The 11415-nt window shown below is 53.6% G+C and overlaps 1 protein-coding gene across 1 annotated transcript in view; it reads right to left on the reverse strand.

Moving 5' to 3' along the window:
- Window positions 1-929: 929 nt before the first annotated feature.
- Window positions 930-11415, reverse strand: part of NCR2 (natural cytotoxicity triggering receptor 2) — a 22388-nt gene continuing 11902 nt past the window's right edge. The window contains exons 2-5 of the mRNA XM_045294773.1: window positions 4190-4531; window positions 1906-1953; window positions 1110-1197; window positions 930-1026 (exon numbers count right to left, since the gene is read on the reverse strand). Coding sequence (XP_045150708.1) covers window positions 930-1026; window positions 1110-1197; window positions 1906-1953; window positions 4190-4531 — 575 coding nt within the window. The remainder of the gene's footprint in view (window positions 1027-1109; window positions 1198-1905; window positions 1954-4189; window positions 4532-11415) is intronic.

Below are 11415 nucleotides of genomic sequence, written 5' to 3' on the forward strand. Positions count from 1 at the left end.
ACCAGCTGCTCCTCAGGAAACAGATGAGGCTTTCTACTCCTGTAAAGAGTTACAGTCTCAGAAACTCACAAGAGGCCGTTCTACCCTGACCTACAGGGTCTCTGTGAGTCAGAGTGAACTTGAGGGCATGAGGTGGATTGGAACGGATAGAGGATGGGGGGCCTTCTGGCTTCCTGCCTGCCTCGAGTTTGTTGGAGGCACGGGGTGGCGGGGAAAGGCGAGGGAGAGAGGAAGGGGAAAGAGAAGGAGGAGGTGGTTGGGAACAGGGGCTGCTGGGGGAGAGGAATATCAGGAGGAGAAAATCTAGAACCAATTCTATTTCCTGAAGTCACCTTTTAGAGAAATCACAGAATGCCCCCCCCCACCCAATAAGAGATCCTGCCCATCTGATCAGTGTCCTGCTTTGACATCATCAGTAAGAGACCAGAAGTCAACGAATGATTACTCAGAAGGAAGGATGGAACTATCCAAGGGCAGGGAGACTAGAGTGCTGACACTGGACACAATATAAGGCGGATGTTGACCCCCCTTGTGATCCAGTAACTAATGCCCTTGAGCAATCGATCGGAACCGAACTTGCTGGATCATCTTTCACCAACAGCCCCATAAGACATCCAGAAGCTCAGGAAGGAAACAAACTGGAAACTGAACAGAGCCGATTACAATAAACAAACAGACCACATAGAAGGGCAGGAAGGAGGGGGCGAGTCAGAGAGGCGAAGGGAAGGGAAAGGGGTGATGAACAGAGGCAGCAGACAGAAGGAGAGACAGTTTGCCGTCTCATTTCTGAGGATCCCCAAGGCGCTGCTGAAACCAGAGAGCCTGCATAAACCTTCAAGATGGCGAGCATCCGTGAGGGTCTCAGTTGGAGAAGTTGGCCAGCTCAACACCCACCCACCCCCGCCCCAGCCCCGCCATCCCCTGCCCACTCACAGGACAAGCAGGACAGCCAGCCCCAAGAGCTTGGCCGTGAGCTGTCCACACAGCACGGCGACCAGGACGTTGGAGCTGAGGGCGCTGGGGTACCTGGGGAGAGGAGGGAGAAGATGAGGCTGGAGTGGCAGCCTGCACGGAGGCCCCTGAGCAGATGTGGCCCTACCCTGACTCACTCTGAAAGGGCAATGGTGGCAGCTCCGATGGGGGCCAAACTGCTCCAAGTCTGTGCTGGGACCTGGTGCCAGGTTGTCCTGGTAAAGGCTGCCAGGCAAACGCAAAGGGCGTGGTCAGTGGGGAGAGAGAGTGTACCAGGCCCCTGTTTGTAGGAGGCTGGAGAAGGAAGTGGGCTGAGCTGGGAGCCAGGGAGAGAGCCAATTGGGAGGTGGGGCCTGGATTGTGAAGTCCAGGGAGCTCAGGGCTTGACAGACCTGCCTGTGCGACCCCCGCCCCGCCCCAGGAGATGCTACTGCGTCCAAGGGTGGGGTTGGTGAGATAGCCTGGAGGCCTGTGTCTCCCTCCAAGCATTAGCCCCCGCCTCGCTGGGCCAGCTGTCTCCATCCCTCACTGTGGAGAGAGTCCCGGATGGTGCTGAGGGTGAGACACCGGGCTGCCAATGCTGGAGAGTTCAAAGCCGACCTGCTGCTCTGGGGAGCAAGAGGAGGCTGACCCATCTTTCAGAGCCCCCTTCAGAGGCAGGACCAATGTCAGTGGGCTTGGTTTGGTGGGGTGCTGTCTAGGGGAGGGGGCTTCTCACGGGAATTTTTTTTTTCTCATGGGAAATTTTCAGGGCGGCTGGTCCAGTCCCTGCTGATTCTGGGGCAGACCCCTTCCCTAGCCCCAGAGACCCCAGGGCTTCAACAGCCCAGGGAAGGCCTTTCTGGGACCGTTTTTGATTCTGAGATGTGTTGAGCTGTGGGGTGCCCACATTCCCACCATACCATGACCTTCCCAATGAGACCCCAAACTCACCTGTGCTCAGCGCCCTGGGGGGAGTCTGCCGGGAGGTCTTGGCGGGAGCTACCAGGGATAAAGAATAGACCATGACTGTTGAGGTGGGTGCTGGCGGGAACGGGAACGCAAATGAGGTCAGCACCAAGGTCCGGGGAGGACTGACTCTCAGTGTCCTTGGATAAATATCAATGCCCATTGGGGTCTAAGAGGAGAGGGCCCTGTCCCAGAGCTGGGAAGCAAGGAGGGCTGGGAGAGGCGCTGGAAGACCCCAGGCCCAAGGCTGCCCCCAAAGTGTGTGTGGGCACAGGGGCTGTTCTTGCTCGGCAGTTCAGACAGCCTCAGAGACCAGGGACAATCTCTGCATCCAATGAGGGGAATAGTCTACACCAGCGGTACTTGTGTGTGATCAGCGCTGGTCCATGAATTGTTTGTCATTGACCACATGGAGTCACTGTGGTTTTGGGTCCTGGCTCACAGCAGCCTGGCAAGAGAGCGCAGAGCTGCCCCCATGGGCTTTCCCAGGGTGTCATAGACCTGGCCAATAAACACATGTGGGATTAATTGAAGGGCGGAGGGTTAAATGGCTTGGTGAGCCTCGCCTTTCGAGTTCTCGGGTCTCTTGCTTTGTGATGGTCGCACCAGGGTGCAGCTGCCTTAGCCAGTTCCCTGCTTCAGCTGGCAAGGCTGACTTCCTGCAAGGCATCCCCAAGGAGAAGCCACATGGACCTACCCCGATGCAGCACTGGGTGCTGGAGCAGCCGGGTGGAGACCCCTGCCAGCGCTGAGATGCTTACACACTCACTGACTTGGCTTTCCTCCTGCAGTCGGCCTCATTGCGTATGTTTTGTGAGATGGAGGAGAACTTTGTGGAATGGTGGCGGACATGTGGGTTAATGGGTTAATAATGTTGGACTTGTGGGGTTGGGCAGCACTGGGTTGGGATATTTTCTTGATGCGCACCTAACCTTGACATAAAATTCTTTCTTATACACGAGTTTCTGTGGATTTGTTTCTCTAAAGTACCCAGACTAATACAGTCATCTTAATAGGAGCAGATCACCAGGCATTGCTCCCGCTGAGCTGCTGGCTGGGCTTAGGCTGCCGGCCTTCCGATGAGCAGCTGAACCCGTAACCATCTGCACTGATCATCCAGGTGGATCTAATGGCATCCGAGGAGTCTTTAAAAGCTGAGGACCTCTCTCGGTTGTAACTGGAGGCCGAGCCACACAACCGGCTTTTCCCGGCTCAGCAGATGAAGGGGCCACGAGCCATGGCACATGGTGGCCTCTTGCAAGCTGGAAATGTGCCACAGTTTGTATCCAGTAACAAACCCAACACACACACACACACACACACACACACACACACACACACACACACACACACACTACAGAATCTCCTTCCTATAAAATCGAGTTCTGCCAACAAACTGCACGAACAGGAAGCAGGTACTCTTGCCCCTGGAGCGTCCAGGCAGGAATCCAGGCTACCAGCCCCTTAGCCTTAGTCTGGGCCACCTTGTACTCGCCTTCTCATCCACGGACCAGTAACAGAGTGGACGCGGGGGCTTTCAGATGCTACATTTTGGTGTTTGTAGCAATGGAAATCAATCCACGCAACCCCCTTGAGTTTTGCAGCTACAGTGAATGGGGCAGCCGAGGCCCCAGTGAGTGGTGTACAGAGATGGACTGGCTCTTGAAACAAACCCACCGTCAAAACCAGAGGCACGTACATTCAAAGCATAACAAAGGGAAAAAAGTATAGAAGCAAATGCATGGGCGTGGTGGCGTGCCAGTAAAACTTTATGAATGGACGCCGGCGTGTGAATTCCTGAGAACTTCCCACATGCCATGGAATGTTATTTTACCCCGGAGTCCCTGCCACTGCCATTTGAAAACCCCAGACCCATTCTTAGCTTCAGTCTGCCGTTGGCTGACCTCTGATCGTGACCAGAAGGGCTTGGCAGGCCCTCACGCTCACACCAAGAAGCCCACAAGGGTCTCCAGTGGCCCGTGGCAGGGATGGACTCACGCAGCATGTGCCCGCTACGAATCCCTTCTCCACAATGCCAGGCAGTCCTGGGCCCCCAGGCTCAGCACACACAGCTGATGTCTTGGAGGAGGTCATTGGCCACAGGCTTATAGAGACATGGAACCCAGCCATGTACTGGGATGCATGTGGGTGCATGTGTGTGTACACATGTGGGTCTCACGAACATGTCCCAACATCTTCAGGACTCAGGAGGCCTGGCTACCATGGTCAGGGAGAGGCCCCTCTCAGGGGCTACAGGAAAGAGGCTCACCTGCAGACACCGAAATGTAGAACTTCATGGACCTAGACGCGGAGTGTCTGGAAGTGGGGTAGTTTCGACACCAGTAGTGGCCCGAGTCTTCCTCCCTCAGATCGGCCATGACCACGGTGAAGAAGCCGGCACTGGGGTTGTCCCAGATTGTGAAGCGAGAGGCCTGGGTCTGTGTCTGGGGCTCAGAGGTGGAGACTAACTTCAGACACCCGTGTAGGGACAGCCCCTTACACCAGCCTTTCCTCTCGTAGGGAGCCCTCTGGGGCGGGTACTGGCACTTCACCTTGAGGGTCTGCCCTGCCACGTACTGAAGGCCCTTCACCTCAGCCAGTGTCCGGGAGCCTGGAGAAGAAGGCGCTGGTCAGGCCACGCTCCGAGCCTGCCCGCCGTCCCCTCTGGCTGCAGAGCCCCTCAGCCCGCTGTCCTCCGAGTCTGCGGACACTGCCCTCCCTCCCCCCTGGCCTCTCTCTCCTCACCTGAGCACAGCAGCAGCAGCAGCAGCACTGGCAGGGCCGGGGCTCTCCGGGTCAGGGGCCCTCTCCCTCTGTGCTGGGGGCCACAGGAAGCCATAACGGGGCCTAATGCTACTCAGCTCCCCTGGCACCCCTGAGACAGAAAAAATGAGCAAGGCCAAGGCTGGGAAAGTGGGAGACCCAGGGAGGATGGAGGCCTGGGGTAGGAACTCCTGGGGGGACTCTGGCCTGGAGGTTGGTCCAGTCATCGGCGAGGCACTCTGGGGGCTCTGGGGAGGACGCCTTCTCTCCCCCCTGTGACCACAGCTGCCCTGCTCGGGAGGGGAGGAGCTGAGAGGCCAGAGGAAATTGTGGCTGTGTGCTGGACTTTCCACCTGTGGCTCTTTCCGGCCCCGGCATGAGGACTCTGCTTTTGCAAGGCCCTGGTTCAACCCCCCTCCCCATCCCCCCACTTTCCCTGAAGCTCAGACTGATGGTGGGTGCCAAGGTCAGAAGGGATTGCAGAGACCTGGTGAGTGCTCTGGGCCCCTCTGGGCCCTGGAGGAGGCCCGAGGCTTCAAGCCTAGGCCTGTGTGGCGGGTCACTGGCATGTCTCCACCCCGGGAGGGCTTGTGGGTCCCAGAGGCAGTTGTGAGTGGAACCCGAGGCCAGCAAGGGGTGGTCGGACAGACAGAGCATATTGGTGGCCAAGGGACCAAAGGTGGTAACCCCAACCTACTGCCATCGAGTCGCCACCGGACGGGATGGAGAAGCAACGCTCCTTGAAGCAGGTGGGATTTCCTAGCTGGGGGCAGTCATGCACACACCCCATTTTGCGGCCTCGGAAGCCTGCTCCCACGCAGTCTCCCTCACCGCGCACAGCAGGGTTTAAAGGAGGAGAGCACTGAGACCCAAGCCCTGTCAGTGGGCAGCCAGTGTCATCGTGAGAGAGCTGTGAGCCAAACCAGGCCTCTCGCAGGCCAGACTTCCCAGCCAGAGCCTTTTCTGCCACCATCTGGCCCAGGCCCGCTCACAGATGGGACAGGAAACCAGGGGCCGGCTAGAAGCTGCGGTCACATGATCTCAGGTAGCTGCAGAAGTGAGACAGAGGGGTGTTTTTGCCTGCAGCAGAACTCAGCTCCTGGGCTGGGTCACCCACCCAATGGAGGGCCCAGTGGGTGAGAGCTTGGCTGCTGGCTGACAGGTCAGGGTTGGCACCCACCAGCGACAATCAGGGACACCCCCCCACCCCCCGGCTATCAACTCCCCAATGGGTTCTGCCTAGAGAAACCCCCTAGGGTGGTTCTATCCTGGGTCACCATGAGTCAGAATGGACTTGACCATGGACATGACCCCATCCACTTTCCCGAGAAAGAAAGATGACCCTGGTTCTGACTCTCAGAACGGTGTCACTGGGTGGGAAGGCAGAGCCCTGGGAGCACCGTGGTTACGTGCCGGGCTGCAGCATCAGCAACGCAAAGGGGCAGGTTTGCCCTGTCTTAGAGGGTGGCCGTGAGTCAGAATGGGCTATGGCAGTGAGTTGGGTGTCTGAGCACGTGAGCTCCTTTTAAGGAACGCTAATGGCGTCGCGGTGACCCCTTGTTGGGCTGTGTGGTGGTTACATGATTTCACGCCAACTTGCAGATACAGGAAAGTGTAGAGGTGGTATTCAACCTGTCATCCAGGCTGATGGTGCCTCCGTGTGGGCGTGGCTTTCTCATAAGGAGGGTCCTGGGAACCTCTCACTCCTCCTCCACTCTCTGCCTCCACCTTTCTGCTTGTGGACCCTGCTTGCTCCCAGAGTCCTGTGATCAACTGCACCTTCCTGAATTCTGCATCACTGCGTGTGGCTGCGTGAGTCTGACGAGGGACTTCTGGGCTAGCATCAGACTTACAGACTTGAGTTGGACAGGGCTGGAACGTTTTCTCCGTGTATAATCATTTCTTGACATAAAGTTCTCCTATACAGATATGAGTGTCTCTGGATTCGTTTCTCTAGTCAACTGGTGAAACAGGCTGTGGTCTGCATGGTCGGCAGTTTGAAACCACTAGCAGCTCATTGGGAGGGAGACCTGGCTTCTATTGCCACGAACAGTGACAGTCTCCTAAATCCACAAGGGGTTGCTAAGAGTCAGCAGTGACTTAATGGCAACAAGAGTTTTTCTTTTTCTTTGGTTTAGCCTATTGTGTTAGTCCAGGTAGACTAGATAAACAAATCTAAGGAGACTCATATGCGTATAAGAAAGTGCTTTATATCAAAGAGTAATTATATATTAAGAAAACATCCCAGCCCAGTCCAGTTCAAGTCCATAAGTCCGATATTAGCCCATGTATCCAATACCAGTCCATAAATCCCTTTTCAGATTCACGCAACACATGCTATGAAAGATCACAGGCCAGTGGGTGGAAAGTCTTGTGGATCCAGTGGTGGTGGAAGCATCTCAGTGCTGACATGGGTCTCTACCTGGCTCCTCAGCTCCAGGGCTCTGGCTCCATCATCATAGCTCCATGTGGCTTGTCAACAGGAATGTCTCACAGGGAGTGTCTGGCCTCCAGTGAGCTATTCATCTCTGTAGCCCCTCCAAACGAGGTCATCAAGCTGCGACCTGATTGACAGGCTAAGCCCCACCCCTTCACTTTTAATGGTCTCAAATTGACCAGATTATGTAACTGCCACACCTGTCCTCCCAGAAGGTCCCTTGAGGAGCTAAGGCACCTCAGCAGTTTCCTCAAAGAGCTGAGGACATAGTGTCCTCAGGGGGCCATTTCCCTGCCTGTCTTGGTAGTCGGGAGCCCTGTGGCACAGTGGGCCTGAGACCCCCTGTGCCCACCCTCCTTAGGAGACTCCGAAGGGATTAGGTGTAGGAGCCATCCGACTCTGGCTTCATTATCACTACAAAAGAATGCTTGTTTCTAAACAGGGTCTCCTTCTCAGGTAGAGAGGTCAGGACCTGCACACAAGTCCACCCCGAGCACCTTCTTTCTCAGAATGGGCTCAGGGCCGGGTGAGAGCTCAGTTTCTCTGGCTGTGGACTAGCCACACAATGCCTTTCCTCCCACCCATTTTGAGCGGTCTCTGTACCTCCCTTCGGGGCTCTTGACCCTGGCATGGCTTCTGGGCATCTCAGGATGTCAGAGCTGAGAGGGTCTCCACTCCTTTCTTCTCGTCTTTCTCCCACAGAGCGGGTTCAAACACCGAACCTGGCAGTTAGCAGCCCAGCAGGTAATCACTACACTTCCTGCGCAGCCTCCTTTAAGAACCACTATGGTCTTCTCTGAGCAAAAAGTTATTCCTAAGCCTGTGGAGGATGCCCCCCAGCACCTGAAGCCCCTGCTGTGGTGAGTCACGGGCCTCCCGGCTTACAGTCCCCAAGTGTTGTCTCCGACCCTCCTTCCGTTTGGTGCCTCTGGCACCCTCAGTCTGTGGGGCCCAAAGCAGGTTCAGCCTTGTTCCCACAGTCTTAGACTCCTCCTCCCAAACCTCCGCCTGCTGCTTCTTTCTTAGAAATCGCCCAAGCCACCACCACCGTTTCATCCTCTCAGCTCAGGCTGCAGCACCTCATGCCTGGACCTCTCTGTCTGTCCACTAACCATCCCCCCATCAGCCCCCACCTCCTCGGGGGCTCCAGCAGATGGCTACTGGCTTCTCTCTCTTGGTGCAGAGCTCTGGCTCTGCCACCCACCTCAGAAGCCTGCTGGGCTTTTCTACTCCACAGGAAACATGTTGGGGTCTCCTCAAGGCCTGCCCTGATGTCACGTGTCAAATCTGCCACCCCCAGGTCAAAGGCATCTCCAGAAACCTAAGGAACACCCCCTGTCTGGAAAAGGCAAGTCCGACATGTTTTCTGAGTCCTTGGCTGGCGCCAACAGTTAGATGCTGCTCTACTAGCCCCAGAAGTTGGCAGTTCAAACCTACTGAAGGGTAACTCAGAAGAAAGGCCTGGTGATCTACTTCTGCAAGTTCAGAGCCTTCAAAACCCCATGGAGTGCATTTTACTCTACAGGGTTCACCCTGAGTTGGGCTTTGTTCAATGGGATATGGTGGAAGGGGAGGTGGTGGTTTTAATCATGAGCCTAGCTTTAAAAAAAATTATTTATATATATGTTTTCAACCTTAGACCATTGCTCTGATACTGTATTTTATTATTATTTTTTAAAGATTATCTTATTGGGGGCTCTTATAGCTCTTATAACATCTATTGTATCAAGCATATTTGTTCATATGCTGCCATCATTATTTTCTAAACATTTGCTTTCTATTTGAGCCCTTGGTGTCAGCTCCTCTTTTATCCCTCCCTCCCCAATACCACCTTTGTGACCCCTTGATAAATGATAAGTTATTATTATTTTAATATCTTATACCGACCGCTATCTCCCTTCCCCCATGGTTTCTGTTGTTCATTCCCCTGGGGGAGGGGGTGTGTGGTAATGTGTCCATCATTGTGATTGGTTCCCTTTTCCTGCCCTCCTCTCCCCACCTTCCCTTGAACCTCCTGGTATCCTACTCCCATTTCTGTTCCTGAGGGTTTATCTGACTTGGATTCCATGTGTCCTGCGCTTTATTTGTAGCAGTGCTCCAGTCTAGCCAGAACTGAAAGACAGGACTGGGGTCATGATAGTGGGGGGTGAGGAAGTCTCAAGGAACCAGAGGAATGTTGTGTTTCATCAGTGCTATACTGCACTCTGGTTGACTCATCCCTTTCTTGTGACCCTTCTGTGAAGGGATATTCCATTGTCTACAGATGGGTTTGGGGTCTATACTCTGAGCCCCCTCATTCTCAACAATATATTTTGTTTGTTTGTTTGTTTGTTTTGGGTCTTCTGATGCCTGTCACTTGATCCTGTCAACACCTCATGACCACACAGGCTGGTGTGCTTCTTCCATGTGGGTTGTTGCTTCTCTGCTAGATGGCTGCTGCTTATTTAACTTCAAGTTTTTAAGACCCCAGGCAGTATATCATTTGATAACCGGGCACCATCAGCTTTCTTCACCACATTTGCTTGTGCACCCCTTTTGTCTTCAGTGATCATGCAGGGAGGGTGAGCGTCACAGAATGCCAGGTTGTTAAAACAAAGTGTTCTTGCATTGAGGCAGGGCTTGAGCAGAGGCCCAAAGTCTATCCGCTACCCCAATGTATTGCCATATATTTATAGGAACATATGCCAATACCTCTATTTTATGAATGAATGTATTTACATATATACACACCTATGTCTATCTGTAGCTTTGCTTCCTAGGTCTTTCTTCTGTTTCCTTTTACCTTCCTCCTGATCCACCATCATGCTCACCCTTCTTCTGCCTCTTTAGTAATTCCTCTCAGCTAGATTGCCTTGGTTCCAACAACCCCAGGATCTCCATTTCCTCCTCGTTGTTGGTTTTAATTGGCTGGTTGTTCCCCTGTCGATGACATTGTTTGCTCACTGCTCCCATCCTCCACCTCCTGCCCCTCCCCCCAAGTCCCTCTGGACACATCGGTCTGGTTGCTTTCCCCTCAGTCTTGCTTCCCATGCCCGTCTTATATAAGCAGGCAAAACAGCAATAATGAAGACAAAACAAGAGATTGAATAAAAAGAAAAAAATTTGCAACACTCCTCTGTCCTGCAAAAAGCATACGTAATTCCAGGTTTGTCTGCGCTGACCTTTATGACTGTCTCCCCACTGGTCCTGGGGGATTCAGGAACTGCCCCTCCTAATCTAACGTCTACTTTGGGGGCTCCTCTGGGTCTTTGTGGCTTGGCTTTGCTCCTGTTGCTGATCTGTTATGTTCCCTTCTTGGTTTGCCTGGCTGTGGGGGGTTCAGGCTGGACTCACTCCCCACTGTGTGTCCCCAGTATTGTCCTCTGTCGAGGTATTCTCCAGCAAGGGGGCATTGTGTCTCGGCTGTTGTCAGCCCTACAGTCCACTCTGTGCCTTAGCAGCTCTGTCCAGGGGTGTTCTCCTCAGGGCTTGATGTGCTGATATGGGATCTAGACCCTCATTCTCTCTTTTTCATTCTTGGTTTGCTTCTGTGTGGGCATGGCATGCCGGCCTTTTCCCCCAACCTGTAGGTTTCGTGTTGTCCTCTGTAGCACATACTTCTAGGGAGGGGTCAGTAGGCTCTGATTGGGGCCGGTCCTGTAGCCCACTCTGTTGATGAGTTGCTCCATGTGGTTCTGTTACCCTCAAGGTTTGGTGCACCATGGTGGGGTCTGCATGCACACACTTATTTTTGTGGAGACTTAATCAATACTCTCCCCTTGGGTGGGTTAGGACCCTGCTCCCCCAGTGCCATCATCTCCCCTCCCACCTTTTGTCCCCCCCCCTGCCTACCTCTTTGTGTTGGAATGACATGTACATCCTTGGGTTTGGCCTGCCCCCCACCCAGCTGCCTGTACCTTAATCCGTATAGTGTGAGCTAAATAGCTATTCTTCTTCTATATCTACTGTGCTGATTATACATACCTCAGTGGACTCATGTTGTACTTGTCCTTTTGTGATTGGCTAACTTTGCTTAGTATAATTTCCTCCAACTCTTCCCATGAAAGGATGTGCTTCTTGGGATTATCAGTGCTTTTTAGTGATGTGAAGTACTCCACTATGTGTATGTGCCAGGGATTTCTAATCCACTCGTCTAGTGATAGAAATTGAGGTTGTTTACAATTCTTTGTGATTGTGAATTATGCCGCAATATACATTGGAGGTCATGGTCTATTTCTTACCTCTTCTGGGTATATGCCCAGGTGAGGGATAGCTGGGTCATAAGGTAGTTCAATTTCCATTTGCTGTAAATATCA

The sequence above is a fragment of the Echinops telfairi genome, unplaced genomic scaffold, assembly GCF_000313985.2.
Source record: "Echinops telfairi isolate 266 unplaced genomic scaffold, ASM31398v2 ScPeMD7_3533;HRSCAF=4204_1, whole genome shotgun sequence".
In the NCBI taxonomy this organism is placed as follows: domain Eukaryota; kingdom Metazoa; phylum Chordata; class Mammalia; order Afrosoricida; family Tenrecidae; genus Echinops; species Echinops telfairi.